The sequence below is a fragment of the Polyodon spathula genome, chromosome 6 (assembly GCF_017654505.1).
Source record: "Polyodon spathula isolate WHYD16114869_AA chromosome 6, ASM1765450v1, whole genome shotgun sequence".
Taxonomy (NCBI): domain Eukaryota; kingdom Metazoa; phylum Chordata; class Actinopteri; order Acipenseriformes; family Polyodontidae; genus Polyodon; species Polyodon spathula.
This window is the reverse complement of record NC_054539.1, coordinates 26,260,647-26,280,983: the sequence shown is the minus strand read 5'-3', so window position 1 is coordinate 26,280,983 and position 20,337 is coordinate 26,260,647. Positions and strand designations below refer to the sequence as shown.

The window sequence follows — 20,337 nt, the reverse complement described above, 5'->3', positions numbered from 1 at the left end:
AATTGCCTCCACTAACTGTCCCCAGGATACCAATGATCTGTCCTTAGTTTTTAGACTAAAAACTGATTTTTGACCCACGGTTTCTGGACCTACCAGAATAATTAATATCAGTAATTATTTATATATTATTATATAGTATATATAATATATATATATAGATATATATATATTATATAGATAGATATATATATAGATATATAGATAGATAGATAGATAGATAGATAGATAGATAGATAGATAGATACACACACACATACATGTTGTGTGTGTGTGTGTGTGTGTGTGTGTGTGTGTAGTATATATATATATATATATATATATATATATATATAGTAGAGATTTTTTATGCATTAGAGATTTTTTTATGCATTATATTTTGTGGAAAACACAGTACAGACAAAGAAACATGTTTAGATATGCTGTTAATGGTACAGTCTGAAGTACTGTAAATAGTGTTTGTTAAGTTAACATTTTTATCGTTTTTATTTGTAAAACACACGCCGGCCTGGGTCATCTACTTCCAGACTAGCCCACATTTAAGATTTGATTATGACATTTAAACAACAAACAAGCACACAGAAAATCTTTATAAGATGTTATTTGTTTCTTCTATCCTGATTACAGCTTAGGTTAACCAACCACTCCTAAATTATGTTATTATGATAAAAGTATTGCATATTTTACAAATTGTGTACATAGCCACCCATGGTGTGTAAGCCACTCTTTCTTGTATGGTGACGACTTATTTTACTTTTCCAAGGAAGCTGGCATTTATTTATTTATTTTTATGTCTGGCTGTGAACTAATTGTTGATGTTTTCCCCTTTTCAAACCCTTTTAGCCATAACCTGCTTTGTAGGTGTCATTCATAACCTGATGTAACTGTTGACTTCTTTAAAATGAGAAAGTGGCAGCAGGTGTCAAAGGGTAAAGAAGCTTATACCCCTAAAATTAAAAACTCAGTGTGGCAACTTTACACAAGGGCAGAATGCAAAACTATGTAAGCATGTTCATTAACAGGCACGCTTTTTATAAAAGCCCCTGGCTTTGAATTTATTTTATTTATTTATGAATTTTGTTTTATGTTACGGAAATATGAACAGGGTAGAAACTGGATGTAGATTATTTTAAATAAATGACATTTAAATCTGTATTTTTCACACAAATACTGTAGCTGTTCCAATTCATGGCGCATTGGTTTCACAGAAATCCTTTGAAGGCCACAGTGCCTGTCTCCTTCAGTTTCTGTGGAGTAGCTGCAAATACTGGAGCTAATAAGATATGCAAGTAAGTGCTTGCTTTGATGGTGTCAGTCCCCAGATACCAATATTTATGTACAGTAAACAGCATATAGTATTTGGTTCATTGGGATATCAGGCTGGATAGCAAATCGTCCGAGTGACTCGGGGTTAGCCAATATTGCCCATTAAGACCCTTTGCCCACTAAATATCTTGCTATCACTGAGTAGATAAACATGCCCTCATCAATAGCAAGAATATATAGTGAGCCAGCTCTCTTGCATTTGATGTGTACCCCATTATCATCTATAGACTGCCAATGCTTAATGTGTGGGTGGGATATTTGTTCTTCATTGACCCCCAATTAATGGGTTGGTAAATGCGAAGACTGGGTTTCTCCAACAAACCTGTGAGCCACCATTTAGAAACCCATTTCTCAAAATCATAAATTGTTTCCAGACTATTGAGCATCAACAAACTTTTCTCTCCAGATTGTTCTCATACAGTATAATTTTACAAAACAACCTATTGGGGTCTGTGCCTTTATAAGTGGCAATTATTGTAGGATTTTACTTGTGTTTTATATGATTGCTGTAATGTCTCATCATTGTCTTTGTTATTAATATATCATATTTGAAATGTACCTAGGTTGCATTAATATATATCTGAAATCTGGTATCTTGGCTGAAATGTTAGGTATTTCTTTTAGAATTATATTTAGGAATTAATTCCAGTGACCTGAAGGTAACACGAACACAGCTGCTAGAACTTTTAACAGATGTCACCGCTAATGCTGAAATGATGAAAAATGCTACAGAGTCATACTTCTCACTTCTACAATGTTAGTAACCGATGCCTTAAAAATGCACATTTGGAGGTGGTGGTGGTGATGTTAGATTTTAGTTTATAAATGCCTGTAATGCAGTGATTTGAAGTGTTTTTGTTCTCTGATTCAGGTCTGATTTGGTTACGTGATGCAACTAGATTGAGAGACAGGGAAATTGCCAGATGTTTTCCTTCAAATAATGTCTTGGTTATCATCATTTTATTTATACATACATTATCTAAAGGAGTTAAATAGCAGTCATTTTGTTTATTTATTTATTTAATTTTTGCATGTTTTTTTTTTTTTTTTTTTTCCTGCTACCATAACCCAGGTTTCCCAGGAGCAAATTGGTAACTTTGTGTTATAAGACCCCACAAGGAACTTTATGGTGCATTGTTCTGCATGTTGGTTATTGGAAAGATTTTCTGGGGGGTATACAGTATTGTATATAGTTTTATTTGCTTACAGCCAACCATGTCTAAACCAACCAGACAATCCTTTATCCAAGGGTTTCTCTCTCTCTCTCTCTCTCTCTCTCTCTCTCTCTCTCTCTCTCTCTCTCTCTCTCTCTCTCTCTCTCTCTCTCTCTCTCTCTCTCTCTCTCTCTCTCTCTCTCTCAATACATTCAGCTCATAAAAGGTTTGTAAACTATGTTTTGTTCTGCAGGCTTCATAATTTCTCTGGATAGTTCAACCCAAGAAAACAAACTGTGCTTCATTCAGAATTTTAAATGGACTGACACCTTGAAAGGGAACACTCCAAGGTAATACATGCATAAGGAATGGTGTCAGCTGCTGCACACACACAAATTACTTATCTCTGGCACTATTTGATTCACACACTTAGCATTTATAATAATGAATATATGTTCTTTAGTAATTACAATTCAAAGGAATTAGGAAGAATACACAGGTTGTATGCTGCTTTTTGATGTTTTTGAATGATGAAAACTTATTTTGCTTACTGGTCTGTAGATATTGGCATTTTTATAGATTCTTGCTCTTTATGCATATTGAAAGCATGAACTATAACGTTAGATTTCCCTTCCCTATCTATCTGGTGGTATTGTACTGATTGTGTTTGTCTGCTTATTACAAGGTCCCATAGAGAGTGAATGCACAATGTTGAGGAATCATTTCTACTATAGTTCTTTTTTAAGATTTATATATCTTTTATATATAATACATAGATATATATATATATATATATATATATATATATATATATATATATATATATATATATATATATATATTTTTCTTCATAAAAAAAAAGAATCTACAAATCTGTATTTTTTTTTCTTCATGTGGCTATGCTGATCGTCTACATGTTGTGTAGTGCCCAGAAGGATGCAGTGTTTGAGCTTGTCTCAATAGTTTAATGTTGCCTTGTGGTACACAAAGTTTGTGTCCAGAATGTCTGGAAAGGAAAAGTGAGTATAACAGCAGTGAAGAGTGAGTATAACAGCAGTGAGTTACTCTAAATTGTACATTCTTCTGGCAATGACTCTTTTTCCATTTTATCATGTTGCTGTTTTGCTACTTTTCAGTATAACAGAAAACGAAGTAAAAGAAGTTCACAGAAGCTTGAAAACTGCAGCTGGCATCTTCAGACACCTTAAGGTTGTAATTCACAGAATTTGTTAAGTCTTTTTTTGTCCTGCTGATTACAAAATATGGCTGTATGTCTTTTTACCTATACACTAGTGTTCACAAACTTTTCACCTTTTTACGTGATGGTAAGATTTTCGATGTAGTGCTACAGAATTTAAGTGATTTACCACTGGTAGTTTTTAAACACCTGGAACAGGGGTAAAATGTTGATTGGGGGGGACATCAATTATTAAATTGATCAAAGCTGATGAAAGTCTATCATTGTGGCTGTTATTCTGTTAAAAAGTCATTTAGGATAACTAATGTTAAACAAGACAGAAAACCAGTAAACCAGTAAAAAAAAGGCATTACAATCAAATAGTTTGATGGTATTTAGTGTGTTTTAGAAAATGCCCATGCCGCTTATTCTCATTGGGTTTAAAAACTAAAAAAATTAGTACAGCTTCTAAACGAGTACTATTTTAAAACTGCTCACTGTTCTAAAAAACTAAATTTTTAATTCAGAACACTGCACGACAGGGCAACTGGAACTGTTTTGTATGCAGAAGATCTGTAATGTTTTTTAACAAATCTGAACGATCACATTTTCCTTACACATACTATGCATATGTTTTAAACAGGATAGCTACATACCACGGCTTATCACTCCTGTATAAGAACATAAGAAAGTTTACAAACGAGAGGAGGCCATTTGGCCCATCTTGCTCGTTTGGTTACTAGTAGCTTATTGATCCCAGAATCTCATCAAGCAGCTTCTTGGAGGATTCTAAGGTGTCAGCTTCAACAACATTACTGGAGTGTTGGTTCCAGACTCCCACAATTCTCTGTGTAAAAAAAGTTCCTCCTATTTTCTGTTCTGAATGCCCCTTTATCTAATCTCCATTTGTGACCTTTGGTCCCTGTTTCATTTTTCAGGTTGAAAAAGTCCCTTGGGTAGACATTGTCAATACCTTTTAGAATTTTGAATGCTTGAATTAGGTTGCCACGTAGTCTTCTTTGTTCAAGACTGAACAGATTCAATTATTTTAGCCTGTCTGCATATGACATGCCTTTAATCCCGGAATAATCCTGGTCGCTCTTCTTTGCACTCTTTCTAGAGCAGCAATATCTTTTTTATAATGAGGTGACCAGAACTGAACACAATATTCAAGATGAGGTCTTACTAATGCATTGTACAGTTTTAACATTACTTCCTTTGATTTAAATTCAACACTTTTCACAATGTATCCGAGCATCTTGTGGCCTTTTTTATAGCTTCCCCACATTGTGTAGATGAAGACATTTCTGAGTCAACAAAAACTCCTAGGTCTTTTTCATAGATTCCTTCTCCAATTTCAGTATCTCCCATATGATATTTGTAAAGCACATTTTTATTTTCTGTGTGCAGTACCTTACACTTTTTGCCATGTTTTTGCCACACATTTGCCATGTGTCTGCCCAGTTCTGAATCTTGTCTAGATCATTTTGAATGACCTTTGCTGCTGCAACAGTGTTTGCCACTCCTCCTATTTTTGTGTCATCTGCAAATTTAACAAGTTTGCTTACTATACCAGAATCTAAATCATTAATGTAGATTAGGAATAGCAGAGGACCTAATACTGATCCCTGTGGTACACCACTGGTTACCACACTCCATTCTGAGATTTCTTCTCTAATCAGTAGTTTCTGTTTTCTACATGTTAACCACTCCCTAATCCATGTACATGTGTTTCCTTGAATCCCTACTGTATTCAATTTGAGAATTAATCTTTTATGCGGGACTTTGTCAAAAGCTTTCTGGAAATCTAAATAAACCATGTCATATGCTTTGCAATTATCCATTATCGATGTTGCATACTCAAAAAAATCTAGCAAGTTAGTTAGACGTGATCTCCCTTTCCTAAAACCATGTTGACTGTCTCCCAGGACCATGTTACCATATAGGTAATTTTCCATTTTGGATCTTATTATAGTTTCCATAAGTTTGCATATAATAGAAGTCAGGCTTACTGGTCTGTAGTTACCTGGTTCAGTTTTATTTCCCTTTTTGTGGATTGGTATTACATTTGCAATTTTCTAGTCTGTCTGGATGATAATACCCAAACGATTTAAAGATACTAACTTCATACTCTGTAAGACATAGTTTGATCATGGCTATTGTACAAGGAAAATTAACCCTTTTGTGATAGTAATTTTATAAAGCTGTTGCTGCCACAGTGTCAAAGTCTCACATCTGAGAGACCATCTGAGGTAATGGTTTCATATTGGCAAGATTATATAAACACTGTGTGCTGAACATGTTGGTGACCTTGACATTGACCTCTGACACATTGAAATATTTGATTCTTGGTTGTATTATTTATTTATCTATGTTCACAGATATTTCCAGAAGGTTCCTCCAGAAACCCCCCAGTTGGAACTGAAGGCCAATTATGGGCTTGTGGAACCAGTTCCATTTGAATTTCCGGCTCTCAGTCCTCAGTGGTCACCAGAAGTATATGCTTCATTTGACCTCACTAAAGGGCCAAAGGATGACAAGGTACATGTTTCTTCAAAATACAATACAATCTACAGCTATGGCCAAAAGTTTGGCATCACCCTAGAATTTTAAGATTAAAAAATAAAAAAAAAAAAAAAAAAAAAAAAAAAAAAAAAAAGATAAACAGAATTTTTAGATCTTTTATTTAACATCATGTATTAAAAATAAAAAAAAAAACTTAACAATCCAAGCCATAATAACAGTACTTCGTATTTACAGTGCATTCCATTGTGTTTTAAGATTTCCTTAATCCTCTCAGGTATGGACTCAGTAAGGGTCTGAAGGGAGTTATCCATTAGATTCCTCCATGCAGCCTTTACATTTGATTCCAGTTCATTTCGGTTGCATGGTTGACTTTTCCTGATTTCCTGTCCTATCAGACCCCAAACATTCTCAATAGGATTGAGATCCTTCGAATTTCCAGGTTGAAATTGACATGGCATGATCCTGTTGTCTTCTAACCATTTCTTCACTTGTTTGGCTCGATGGCAAGGGGCTTGTCATTTTAGTAGAAATCACCATTGGGGAAAATGGCTGTGAGCCGTAAGGAGGAGGTGTTTTGGAGTGTTTTAGGTAGCAGTCCTTGTTCATAGCTGTCCCCTTGGGTAAAACGTGTGCCTTTTGGCAGAAAAGTGTCCCAGATATGGACAGTTTCCAGATGCTTCAACGTTGGGACGGTACACTCTGGCTTGTATCTTTCTCCTTTGTGCCTTCAAACTCTTAATCCACCTCGGTTTCGAAAACAGCTGAAGGGGGACTCGTCAGAGAAAATTGCTTTGGCCCAGTCTTCTCTGGTCCAGCCTTTGTATGTGCAACAAAAGGCGATCTCTGATGTTTTTCTTGCTCAAAGGGAGCATCTTAGCAGGCCTCCCTGACACCAGCCATTCTCCCTGGTGTCGCCTTCACTCCAACTTCTTTCTGTTGTCGCAGTAAGTGGACACTAATGGCTGTCCTAGCTCTCAAACTTGAGTGGCATAGCTGGCGATCCCGGCTAGCAGTGCAGACTTTTGGGCGTCCAAACCTGGGGCCAGCTTTACAGCTTCCAGTCTTCATATATTTCTGGATGATCCTAGATATTGTGCTTTGGCTGACATAACCTCTGATGGCAGTCTGACAACCGATAAAACCTTCCTTGTGAAGTGCAATGATGGCTGAGTGTGTTTCCAATGAGCAATGGCTCTTCCCCATGGCTTGCTCTGAAGTTACAAAATCTATGTCAAAATCATGCTTCTATAGCTTAAATCTACCACTTCTAATGGTCATCTTTCGATTACTTCTAAATGAGTAACACTTGTCAAGATTTGTGACGTCTTTTTGGAAAGTGTGTCATTTCATGTTAGATTTCGGAATGTCACATTTTTCAATTTATGTCAGTTTTTCGTTAAAATGGAAAACTACAAAGCGGTATGTAATTGAATATGTTAACGTAACATTATTCAGCAGATTTTATTCGACTTTATGAAGCAAAATTAAATTGTTGTCGGGTGATGCAAAACTTTTAGCCATACAGTAGCTGTATAATTAATCTATTATGGGGGAGGGTGTAGGAGAGGTGCATTTTAATGCTTTTATATATTTGATTCCTCTTACAGGCCAAACCTAAACAAGTGGAAGAAGTAAAGCCAATAAAGGAACCTGATCTAAAGCCACAAAAAGGCTCTGGATGCCTTATAACTCTGGATGCCTTATAACTCACATCATCTCTACAAAGTATGCAACCTCAACAAAGAAAAACACTGACGACCTGCTGTTACTAATGCAATTTAAAAATGCTTTCTCCTACTTTTGGTGGTTATCTAAACTTTTTATACAGATAAGGACGAGATATGGAAGTTCTTAGTTCCTGAATTCCAATCAGTCATCATGTTTGCTATGTCTATGTTCTTCTTAAATCTCTTGCACATTTGCAGTGCCTTTCTGCAGAGATATAGGTTAGAAATAAAGTATGTTCCTGTTATCATTGAATCTGTCAAAAATTATTGAATGTTTTTTTTTTTTTATCTATCTAAAACATTTTTCTGTTGTCTCACAGAATTTTACAACTATTAGATACTTTTGTCACTATTTGAAATCCGTGCAGAATGGGAGTCTATGAGTACCTTTGCAATGTGGAAGAAATGTACCTCATATTCAAGGTTTCTGGTAGAATTCATTGTAACCTCACCAAATACAGTTTTTTAATCAGATTTCTTTTAACCCTTTCCACAATGGGGAAGTTGCACTCATTATAGTAAATTAAAAGTGTTTAATTTCTATAAAGTTGGTGTTTAGTTGTTTTAGTTGTTTTCTGTCTTTGAGTTTTGATGTGAAGAGTTAAACCCCTTTAAAAAAGTTTAAACAAACAATTGTTTCCACAACCCATAATGCTGCGATTTCATTTTTTTTTTTGATCATTATGCCAGGTTATTAGACAATTTACAAAGCTGTATAAAAGCTGAATGTATATGTGACAGAAATATAATGAGTTCTGGTTGTAAATCTCCCCCACCCCCCCCCCCCCCCCCCCCCCCCCCCCCCCCCCCCCCCCCGTGTGAGGGCACAAAGTAGCAAAGGGGGAAGTCTTTGGAAGGGCTGGCCTGACAGTTCTTTTCCAGGGTCAGGAAGTCAGTCAGCCTGGAAGAAGGCGAGACTCCTTTGCAGGAACATATTGACCCGGAAGGTAAACGAGGTAGCAGCTGCAGGCAATAGAGACAGCTGCAAACGTTCACCAAGGGTTATTCCTGCACACTATCACCTCTGCACCTGTTCACAATCAGCAGCCACTTTGCCATAGTATATATTATTAATTGACTTAATTTCCAGCATTTTGATAACATACTGTAAGATGTAATAAATTAACAACTGTCATGCATATTGCTCTATAATCTGTTAAGCAAGATTTTAAAAACGTGAACGGCTTTCTCTTTTTATCCTGATTTTGCTTAGTTTCAAACCTTGTAATTTATCTTTTGTTATTTTTTGCAATGTTTTACTTCCACATCCCTGATGTCTGTACATAGTTCTGTGATTATTGCACAGTTTTGTGTTGACAGAACTGTCAAAACAGAACAAAAAGTAAATGGTATCTTGTTTTACTTTACTGTGCCTGTTTTATTCAGAATTATCCAGAAATATTTCACATGTGCAAAATGGGTAAAAGTGATTGTGGCAGGGCAGAGGAAAAGCCCTGCACATAATTAGAGGGGGCAGGGCAAAGCCCTGCACATAATTAGAGTGGATGGGGCAAAGCCCTGCACATAATTAGAGTGGATGGGGCAAAGCCCTGCACATAATTAGAGGGGGCGGGGCAAAGCCCTGCACATAATTAGAAGGGGCAGGGCAAAGCCCTGCTTGTAAATAAATGTGTTGTGCTTATTGTATTCTTTTTTTAAAGGAAGGGAATTAAGGCATTGTTTTGTGTTTATTTAAAACAGATGAATGTGTGTTGTTTGGAAGCTTGGATGAGGTTAAAGCTCCTTCCTGGTAAACACGTGAATGAGAGAGCTGAAAGAAAAATAAAAAAACAAAACAGAGTAAAAGCAATTGCTACTCATGCTGGCAGACAAGCAAAGTATTTGTTTGGTGTTTTGTATTTGAGATTAGATTTTTTTTTGTGCAACCTTTTATTTTGCTCTGTGAGCAGTGTTTTGTACAATGTTTTGATTTATTTTTGTGTGAGTAAAAACCACGCACCAGCACTTTCAGCCCCGCAAGTAAATGTCTGTGTCTGAGTCAGCTTCCGGGTCTGGTCTAGGTACATCACTACTCGAGCCATCCTGTTACAGTGATGTAGGCACTATTTATTTAATAGTAGATGTCTCCTTCATTTATAAATATATATATATATATATATATATATATAGAGAGAGAGAGAGAGAGAGAGAGAGAGAGAGAGAGAGAGAGAGAGAGAGAGAGAGAGAGAATTTTTATAACATAAGCAAAAATGCTTATTTGACCGCATGCTTTGTGACAGTCTATACAAGGAAGTAACTGGATATGGCCTCTGCTTCAGGGAAAAAAAAAAAAAACTCAACAAACAGGCCTTGGAAATAGTTTTTGCACCTGCTGTCTAACACATTAGTATTTTGAAAGCATGACAGGCTGCTTTTTAAGGTTAGATATACTGCATTCTTCCATTCCCCAATGCAGGCACAATAAACCACACACCAGTATACAAGTATTACGACAAACTGTCCAGCAATTACAGCTCTGTTTAATTATTGTGTTGCAGGTTACACTGTAATCATATTTATTTTAGTAACACAAGCAATCAAACAACATTTGCAAAGATAATCTAAATTCCTCATATAGAGAATAACAGCAAACTCCCATCATTCATACTAATCTTTAATTGCTCTTAAACAGTAACTACAACACTAAACAATACCCATACATTATTTACTGGTATATACACACTCCTTTTTGTTATCAAATTAGTCATCTAACATCTACAAACACAGCAGATTGCACGTCAAAACCATTCTGAAAACAGGAACCTTTTCTTTGAGATCTGTCGTCATTTCATTAAGAACAGCTTGCTTTCAGTTTGTTTGGCTAAGGGACAAGTATTTGCTGTTACCAGTAAATCAGGTTTGAGCTCCAGGATAATGTTTTGTACACATCTGAAGAAAAGGGTTGTCTGACACAGAAGGAATGGAACAGGTCAGTCTCTTTAATTATGTATTATATTTACAAAAGCATAACAAACGTAGACAGAGTTATTTAGTATATACCATACACTACAGTGTTGATTAAAAACCTGGTTTTAAATGCATGCATTGGTAAGCAGGTCATTTGTGAGTACTCTGTATAGAGCTGTATATATGTTTATCATGGTGAGCTTGTATGGTCATTTAGCAGTTACCCTTGCATAGGATGTATTTACCAAGCATTAGCTTGAGTTTGCCATGCTTTGTAAATCTTATGCTTTTACTGTGGTGTACTGCAGTAACATTTTTTTAAGGGAAGCTTTTATATTTTAAAGATGACAAAAGATATATATAAGTATCTAACCTCATAAAACACATGTAAAACTTGCTTTACATTACAAAATATTTTGGGAATGCTTAGCTAAAAATTATGTGTCCATATATATAAGTTTTAACAAGTTTTGATATCACTGGAACAGGATTTGTTACTTTTAAGGCAGCCAGAAACCCAGATTAGCTTTGATAGGGGTTTGTATTGAGTTTACTTATTGTGTATTTATAGACAGACTAGAAGTTTTATGAATGTCAAAGGCTTTAAACAGACTTATGATTTATGAATAGGATTTTTTAAGCACATTTTGCAAAAGCGAAGTTGCTACTACTTAGTTGCATTGGAGTGTCACTAACAACCACACATGCACTAAAATGAAATCATACACGTAGCTACTTCATGTCCTGCCTTCTGCAAATAACACGAACAAGTAAACAAAAAGTAAGCACCTGCTATATGTAGCACAAGTTTGTGTAAATGCGAATTTGACGCCAGCTTTCCCCACAGACGTTCATCAGTAGTTTTTTAGCGGGTGTGGAAGGTTAAGGTAATCATATGTCAAAAGTGATTTTAGGTTCAAGCAATGTGCACTTTTTATGCAAGAGTCAAACGATATTGTGAACCACAAAAGAAAAGCAAACAAAAAATGTCTTTCTCAGACCAAAGTCTAATTTTCAGCTTATGGTTTGTCAAACACATGGAGCCTTTCCAGCTGTTGTGCACTCTCCTCCTGTCTCTCCCCTTTTCCAGCTTTATACTGTGGTTATTGAAGTAGCCAGCCAATCACTCTTTCAGTGGTTAATTGATCATTCCCACACTTCATTTGAAACTAAATGAATTGCATCCCTCTATACATGAAGCCCGTGATCTCAACAGACATTCCAACAGCCTTGTGCAACTAGCTTCTTTGTGTGTGGATTGGACTAATTTGCCAGTTAAAACCTGCTGTTTTAGGAGGGAGAGAAGAGTAAAATATTTTTTATTGAAGATTTTTTTGAAGATTCCCGGCTGCAAACTCTATCCATGTCTATTACAAGTCATTTCACAGTCTTATATACTCTACACTTAAATATGACCCATGATTTTGCATGATTCTGACTGCACCAGTCTAGCATATATTGGGGGTGGATCCAAATAAAATAGCTGAACCCTGTTGTTTATAGTAACAAGGTTCACTTGAATTCTAGGAAATGCAGGCATAATGTTAATTATATGTTGTTTTTTTTTTTCAATTAAATTTGTCTCAAAGGAAGCTTCTAGCCAGCAGGTAGCAAACATGGAGGCCACAGACATGAGCAAAGAAAAAGTGCCAAGGAGGGTGATTCACTTTGCTAATGGAGATACTCTGGATGAGTATAGCACTGATGAAGAAGAGGAAACTAAGCAGGAACTTAAGAAGACTTCAATTGAAACAGTATATACATTTTTTGCATTTTACTACAAGTGGGCCAGATCTGCTGCGCAAAAGTCTTAGACTTGTTGCATTTTTCTACTCTGATGCATTATGAGCATCAACAATTTACTCAAAGACTCCACTAGCATTATCTACTATTATAACAACCTTGACTTGCATGAAGAAGAAAAAACTTGCTCGCATAACTTAATTTTCAAGGTGTGGTATTCAAAGCATAACCAACAAGTACAGAAAAACATCATCTATAATTGACAAACCCAGGACTGGAAGACCCAAAAAGCTGTCTAACAAGGATGAGCAATACTTGAAGATAATATCCTTAAGGAATAGAAAGAAGACAAGCATTGAATTGACAATCAAGTGATACAAGCTATTTCACTCAATGTGTTTCCTTGTTGGTGCTCAAAATGCATCAGAGTAGAAAAATGCAACATGTCTAACGCTTTTGCATAGCAGTGTGTGTGTGTGTGTGCGTGCGTGCATGCGTGCGTGTGTGTGTGTGTATTGTAATGTCAGTTTTCTAAACTTTATCAAACCATTAAAATATAAAAATCAAGTTAATAATACACTACTTCTGTTTTCAGTCTAAACTGTCATGGGGACCGTATATTTGGTTTTGTATGGCACAACTTACCAGGGTGACTTTACATAGTAAGTATTGAATGATGCATATCCAGAAGTACATTCTACTTTTACTTTACATTTAAATAAGGTCTTTACTCCAAAGTGCAAGTCATATCTTTTTTTTTTGTTTTTTTGTTTTGTCAAAAGCTTAGGTTAATTTACAAATTTAACAGTGCTACTAATTTGCTTGTTATTAATTTTTGTAACACTTTTTTTCCCTCTGGTGCACCTAGTGTAAATTGCTTGACAATTTTGCACAGTAGTGGCGAGTTTTATATAGTATTTAACACATCAGTCAAAACTATTGTATACCTCTCTGAAAAATATGTTTTAGAAGAGTACTGCACAAAACACAAACATGTTACCCTTACAGACATGGAATTATCAGTGTGGGATTATCATGCTGTGAATCAATGAGGGGTGTATGCACTAAACAATGGGTCAGCAAAGTCGACTATTGGTCTTTTATTCAGAGAATTAAACCACTTTTTTTATTTTATTATAAAAGACATTAGTAAAAGTCAGTAAGTTGTACACTTCATTAGTAACTAACAATATTATTCCATAATTTTTACCCATTTTGCACTTCCACTCGCTACACTGGTCTTAAATGTGCAGTTTGTAAACTAACTTATAGCAAAGATGCATTTTCATTTTAAACAAAGACATATAGTATTGCATTAAGTCCTCAGTTTGCTTACCTTGCCATCTAGTCTGCTAATGCTTTACCTCCTTGGTTATTTCACCTTAGGAGTGTTTTCTGGTTCAAAGCATGTTACTGGCTAAAAGCATGCCAGTCAACAGGGGAAGCTGCTGATTGGTTATTGATAAGAAAGAAGACAGTGAAGGGGTGGGGTAAATTTCACCCTCCAGGTGAAATGACCCAGAAACTGTAGAAAGGGCTAAAAGCATGGCTTGTAAACAGATTTCTAGTAGCTTAATGTAGTACCATGTTTGCTAATTTATGCATTTCTTTCAAAACTGCACATTTGATACCTATATGAAAGGATATGTATATATGGAAAAAATGTATGGAATTATTTCATTAGCTACAAATATGTTTACAGTCATTTTTCCAATAAATAGTGATATATTATAGTGGTACCCACCCAAGCTGCTTTGTAGCATTTATTGCTACATATTGTCATCTCAGATATGTCAAATTACATTCACATTGTGAAAATCTGGTCAGTTTCTCTGTACATTTTCAATAATGTGAGACTGTGCACTATAATATTTCATTATTGGTGGGCTTTGATAGGGATTTTAAGTTTTTACATTTTTCTCTTAACTGAAGCGCTATATAACAACTATAAAATGAGATGAACTAAACAGCCACTTTCCCACCCCAACCCACTGGGATTGCAAAGGCCAAGGCAGCATTCCCTGTGGACCCCCAGCCAAGATTTGAAGCAACAAGCTCCTGATTGTGGGATGATAAGCCACTAGTGACCCACGATGTATTAGTATAATTATGTGATGATCAGAAATGCTGTCTGAGATCAGTAATGTATTTTTTTAGTAAAAAAGTACTAAAAAATACAATTATATAATTATGAATGTGAGGATATTACAACTTTTTTTTTTTTTTTCATTCAGCCTGTGATTATCTAGGAGAAAGAGTGACAAATCTCTTGGGACTTAATTCACCAAAATACCAGTATGCTATTGATGAATACTTCAGAACTCAAAACGAGGTATGACTTTAATGCAAGTGGTGTAAATTTAATATGTCATAGATTTTCAAACAAGATGCATGCTTTCATAATCTACAATTTATATGAAATACCATCATATTTTGAATGCAGTATTTTATCAACAAACAGCTATGGCCAAACGTTTAACATCACATAGAATTTTAGGATTGAGACATAATTAAATAAAATTAAACTATATGAACATAATGTAGAGATTTTATTTAACATGTAATCAAAGAAACTACAACATGATGTCGCAAAAGTCTACTGGATACCATACTAGTAGTACACTATTTCTTGTTAGAAAAATGTCAATTTTTTCCTGTGGCAGAGCAAAGCTCTGCCCTTTAAATTGGCAGGGATGGGGTTAACTTCCCCTACCTGCCTGGGTTTATTATGTTCAGGTGGCTGGGGTTGATTAGTTGATTAGGTTGATTAACGATCAATCAGCGCCCAGCCACCTGATATAAAAGGAGGCCTCTGCTTCTCATTTGGAGAGAAGGAGCTGAGGAAGCAGGTTTTTTTTTTTTTTTTGGTTGTTTAGAAAGTTTGAATCCAGTGAAGGCATTGCCCAGCCTGGAAACTGTTATTTTTGTAAGTTTTGCTTTTTATCTTTTTTGTGTTTAAATTGCTTTGTTTTGGCCCTTGTGCCCTTTCATTTTTGTGTTTATTTATAATAAAATAGTTATTTTTTTGAACTGCAGTCTGTCTCTGGGCCTCTTTCCACTTGCCAGCCTGCCACATTTGGTGTCAGCAGTGGGATAGCGCCACCTAGAGGCTCAGAGCAGTATTTTTGTTTTGTTTTGTGGAATTTTTGGGATAAATTTTTTTTTTTTTTTTGAAAAAAAAAAAAAAAAATGGGAAAGAAGAGCAGACAGCGGCAAAGGCAGGAAAAGCAGCAGCAGCTGAAGAAATGTAAGCTGCTGCAGCCACCGCTGGAGGACCCGGCCAGCCTCTTCCCCTGGTGTTCCTGGTGCGGGAAGGAGGACCATCGTTGGCGGTCCTGCCCAGACGTGCCACCGGCAAACTGGTGTGGCCGGTGTGAGGAGGACGGCCACAACTGGGCAGGATGCCCCTACAACCAGGCCCAGGAAGAGGTGCCGTGTTCACCCCGGGCATCAGGGGCCACCCCACTACCTCTAGCACCACCACCTTCACAGGAGATATGGGACTGGTTGATGCACCCTGAGGCAGACCTCGTCCACGATCTCCCCATAGTTATCAACACGCTGTGGCGTCGAGATGGGGAGAGGCGGGAACAGTGGGAGGAACAACACCACCCGGCCTCCTTCCCAGAAGTTGCCCTCATGGTGGTTAATTACCTGGCTGTAGACATGGGAGATGCCCCGGTCACTCCAATAAAGAGGGGTGAGGCTGCCGTTCCCCAGAGCCCGAGAGGGGTGAGGAGCCGCCGTCGCCCCCAGAGCCCGAGAGGGGTGAGGAGCCGCCGTCGCCCCCAGAGCCCGAGAGGGGTGAGGAGCCGCCGTCGCTCCCAGAGCCCGAGAGGGGTGAGGAGCCGCCGTCGCTCCCCAGTCGCTCCCAGAGCCCAGAGGGGAGGAGCTATGGCCCAAGGATGCCTGCCTTGCACCGCCCAGGGATGCCACGCCCGCTACGCTCAGGGATGACACATTTGGATCGCCTGGGGTTGCCTGCTGCTTCGCATCGCCTGGGGTTTCCTGCTGTACTACCTTGGAGATTCGGGGCCCCCTCAACCAAAGAAGGCTTGGGGGCTCCGACATCAACCCCGCCCACCACCACCCACCATAACAGCCCACCCAAGGGACATAATTGGACTCTTGGGGGGGGGGGTGGGGGGAAGGGGGGAGTTGGCCGATTGCGGCCGGTGTACGTTGTACATGGGGGGGAGGTGTGTGGCAGAGCAAAGCTCTGCCCTTTAAATTGGCAGGGATGGGGTTAACTTCCCCTACCTACCTGGGTTTATTATGTTCAGGTGGCTGGGGTTGATTAGTTGATTAGGTTGATTAACGATCAATCAGCGCCCAGCCACCTGATATAAAAGGAGGCCTCTGCTTCTCATTTGGAGAGAGGGAGCTGAGGAAGCAGGTTGGTTTTTTTTTGGTTGTTTAGAAAGTTTGAATCCAGTGAAGGCATTGCCCAGCCTGGAAACTGTTATTTTTGTAAGTTTTGCTTTTTATCTTTTTTGTGTTTTAAATTGCTTTGTTTTGGCCCTTGTGCCCTTTCATTTTTGTGTTTATTTATAATAAAATAGTTATTTTTTTGAACTGCAGTCTGTCTCTGGGCCTCTTTCCACTCGCCAGCCTGTCACATTTCCACTTTTCATTAAGTAAATGAAAAACTACAAAGTGGTATGTAATTATTTAATTATTCAGCAGGTTCTATTTGACTTTAAGAAGCAAAATTAGTTACTTATATAAGGTGATGCAAAACTTTTGGCCATAGCTGTATCATCTTCTTCAGCCTTTTTCAATCCTCTGCTGGATGAAGGCCTCCCCAAGATCCACAACAGCCTGTCTGCTGTGTCCCTCATCCATGTTGCTCCAGCGTGTTACCTAACTTCATCTTGCCATCTTCCTAGAGGTCTTCTTCTTGGTCGCTTTATATCTCTTGGAATCCAGTCTAGTATCTCCTTGGTCCTGTGATGGTCTGTTCTTCTTGCTACATGTCCGGCCCACTGCCATTTCAGTTTTTTCGCTCTTATAATAGCATTGCATACTTTTGTCTGCCTCTTATCCATTCCTTCATTTTCCTCTTCTCTTCTTGTTATTCCCAGCATGCATCTGTCCATACTCAGTTGAGTCGTTTGTAATTTCTGAATATATATATATATATACACACCACAAAAGTACATTTTTTTTGCATACTTAATGTACCGAAGCAAAATTGTAACATCAGTCGTTTAAAATAAAAAAAAAAAGCTAGTTAATTACTTTTAAGCTTTTGAGCCACCCAGTTTCTTGTTTGGAACACGCTTCTGATTTTGCTATATCATTTTTGTTCTAGGGATCAGCAGATGAAGATGGGGAGGAAGTCACAGAGATGCAGGAGTGTAGCCAGTCTCATGAAAAGCAACACCTTCCTCTCCAGAATGTTGAATATGGTACAATACAAAAGAACACTTCCGTGGAAGATATCAATGAAGTTGCACAGCATGGAATTCAGAACACCGGCTAGAGTAAAGGCGATGTCATCAGGACTGGAAATCTAAAACATTCTGAATGAAAATATGCATAAGAAGCGCTGAATGCACTTTGCCTGTTTGACTTCTTTTTGATGTAAACCATTTGGAAGCTGTCAGAAGTGATAATCAATATCAATGTTGCAATGTGATGATGATTACATACATTAGAGCCAGCTTTTGGGTGGCTTTACAGAATGAATCAAACCTTGACCAGAATTACTGATCAGAGCTGATCATGTTAGTAAAGTATATGAGATTTAGTTTTGATTGGCTGAGAATGGGAGTAAACTAGCTAACAGACTCAAGTGGCCATCTTAATCAGTGTTTAAAAAGACCAGATAAATGCTTATATTTCATTACCTTAGCTCACCAGCAGGTGTCAATAATGTTTGTAACAGAGGTGTGCCATGTGAAACAGTCTTATGTGTTAGGTTAGCTGGTTCAAAAGTTGGTTATGCTTTTTAAAAGTCTGATTTTAGATTATTCTAGGCTAAAAACCAATGAATCAAGGAATCAGGGATAAAGTTGTGATCCAATTAAAGCTGATGTTTGAAATCCTACAAGGCAGGCTCCAAGAAGGAAATAACAGGGTTTTTAAATTAATGTTAAAAAGTGACAGGGGAGTGGAAGTCAGTGTTAATGAGGTGACAATATTTACAGGATATGTTGTATTTATATAACAAATCTAAATAAACACTGCAGTGCATTGATTTTTAGTTTTACCGTCTCTGAATGTGTTTGTAGAATAGAAATAAACAGTAAGTCTAAATAATGTGTTTTACACAGATTCTGTTGCATGCAGAACTCATAGAGAATGTGCCAGAATTAATTACCTCAGAGTACGCCTTGACCAAATGAAAACGAAGAGGTTAAGAGGCTTGGAACCATGAAACAGTGAATACCTTTTATCATCATTGGCCCACACCGCTTTTCTCAAACTTTAATGCCAAACGTTTTAACTAGAGTTACAGAGGGAAAAAAATAGGTCATCATGCTCATATTTTTTTAAAAATGTAAGTTTAGAAACAATAGTTTTATATCACTGAGACAGTGAGGGACCAGAGTTTCTGGGCTGCTATTCAACGACATTAATAATTTAGCTTCCCTGCTCTCGTTTCTTTATCGGGAAAAACATTGAACAGTTTATTTACTTCATTTTTAGACAGTTTCCGGTAAGGGCAGTTACAATGTGGATCAAGTAAGCTATGCACCAGACCTTTGAAATTAAAGTAGAGCCTTTTAGCTAGTCGGTAGCCTTTCTAATAGAAGGGAAAAGTGTGAGTATCAACTAGAATCATAATGATTATGACATCCATAACTTCTGTAATAGCTTATGACTAGGATTGCCTTCGCTTCCATGGTGTGTTTTTGTAAGATTGATAACATTTCACAGGAAATGACTGCAGGGCTGCTGTTTTCACTATGGTAGCGTAACCTTCTGGAGTAACTTTTTGTTTAAACCCATATGGGATACTTTAATACAGGTCACAGACTATGAGCTGGGATATAATAAAACAAAGTCTACATTATTAGATTTTTTGTTTGTGTTACTTTTTGGTTTAATTTCATACAAATGTCAAGGCCCCCAAAAGCCTGTTTCTGATTTTGGTTCACATTTGAGTGTGACAGATGCTAATAACAAAAAGGTAATGGTTTCTTTTAAACCAAACAAAATGAAATGATGCCCTGTCATGGAAATAAAGAAATCAAGAGAAATGTATATCAAACAGAAGTGTGGCTGAACAAGGCAATATCGATCAGGTAATGCTTTTATTAGATGAGAACGTTGAGCATTGGCGCTGAATTGTGTTATCCTATAAAATATAATACACATTCTTATATGTAGGTATATTGGCAGGGGGTCAAAGGACTAGGAGTTAAGAGATAGACAATTAGCCTACAAGGGATAGTTATAATTTAGACACATTAAACATATATATTCTCAGTATTTGTAGTTTTCTAATTTCTAATTAATTGCCCTGAGAAAATGTCAAATTAAGTAGATATTCAAAGTTGTCAATTTTCAATTGATTTGGACCACTCAATACTAGTGCCTATATAATAAAATGTAAATATGGTCAATCTCATTGCCTTTGCCTATGTAAGTGATTATATATATATATATATATATATATATATATATATATATATATATATATATATATATATATATATATATAAAATTGTTGGGGGGGGGGGGGGGGGGGGTGATTTTTCAAACTTGCCGGTACTGTACCATGCTTTCACTTTACATTAGTATTTTATTGCACACAATATTATTCGAGTTT

The 20,337-nt window shown here is 37.0% G+C and overlaps 1 protein-coding gene and 1 pseudogene across 1 annotated transcript; both read left to right on the top strand.

Moving 5' to 3' along the window:
• Nucleotides 1–344: 344 nt before the first annotated feature.
• On the top strand, nt 345–8,152 carry LOC121317664 (annotated as a pseudogene).
• A 2,596-nt stretch (nt 8,153–10,748) lies between these two features.
• LOC121316535 (protein FAM177B-like) lies at nt 10,749–19,529 on the top strand. Its single transcript, XM_041251566.1, has 5 exons — nt 10,749–10,836; nt 12,404–12,568; nt 13,153–13,219; nt 14,792–14,889; nt 17,872–19,529. Exons 1-5 carry the CDS (start codon nt 10,828–10,830, stop codon nt 18,040–18,042), a joined length of 510 nt encoding a protein of 169 aa, XP_041107500.1. The 5' UTR covers nt 10,749–10,827; the 3' UTR covers nt 18,043–19,529.
• Nucleotides 19,530–20,337: the final 808 nt, after the last annotated feature.

What these genes read in the sequence shown, in the direction of transcription:
- LOC121316535 (XM_041251566.1), top strand. An exon ending in AGAAGACTTCAATTGAAACA is followed by an intron (nt 12,569 to 13,152) that starts GTATATACATTT and finishes TTCTGTTTTCAG; the next exon opens with TCTAAACTGTCATGGGGACC. An exon ending in ACTTCAGAACTCAAAACGAG is followed by an intron (nt 14,890 to 17,871) that starts GTATGACTTTAA and finishes TTTTTGTTCTAG; the next exon opens with GGATCAGCAGATGAAGATGG.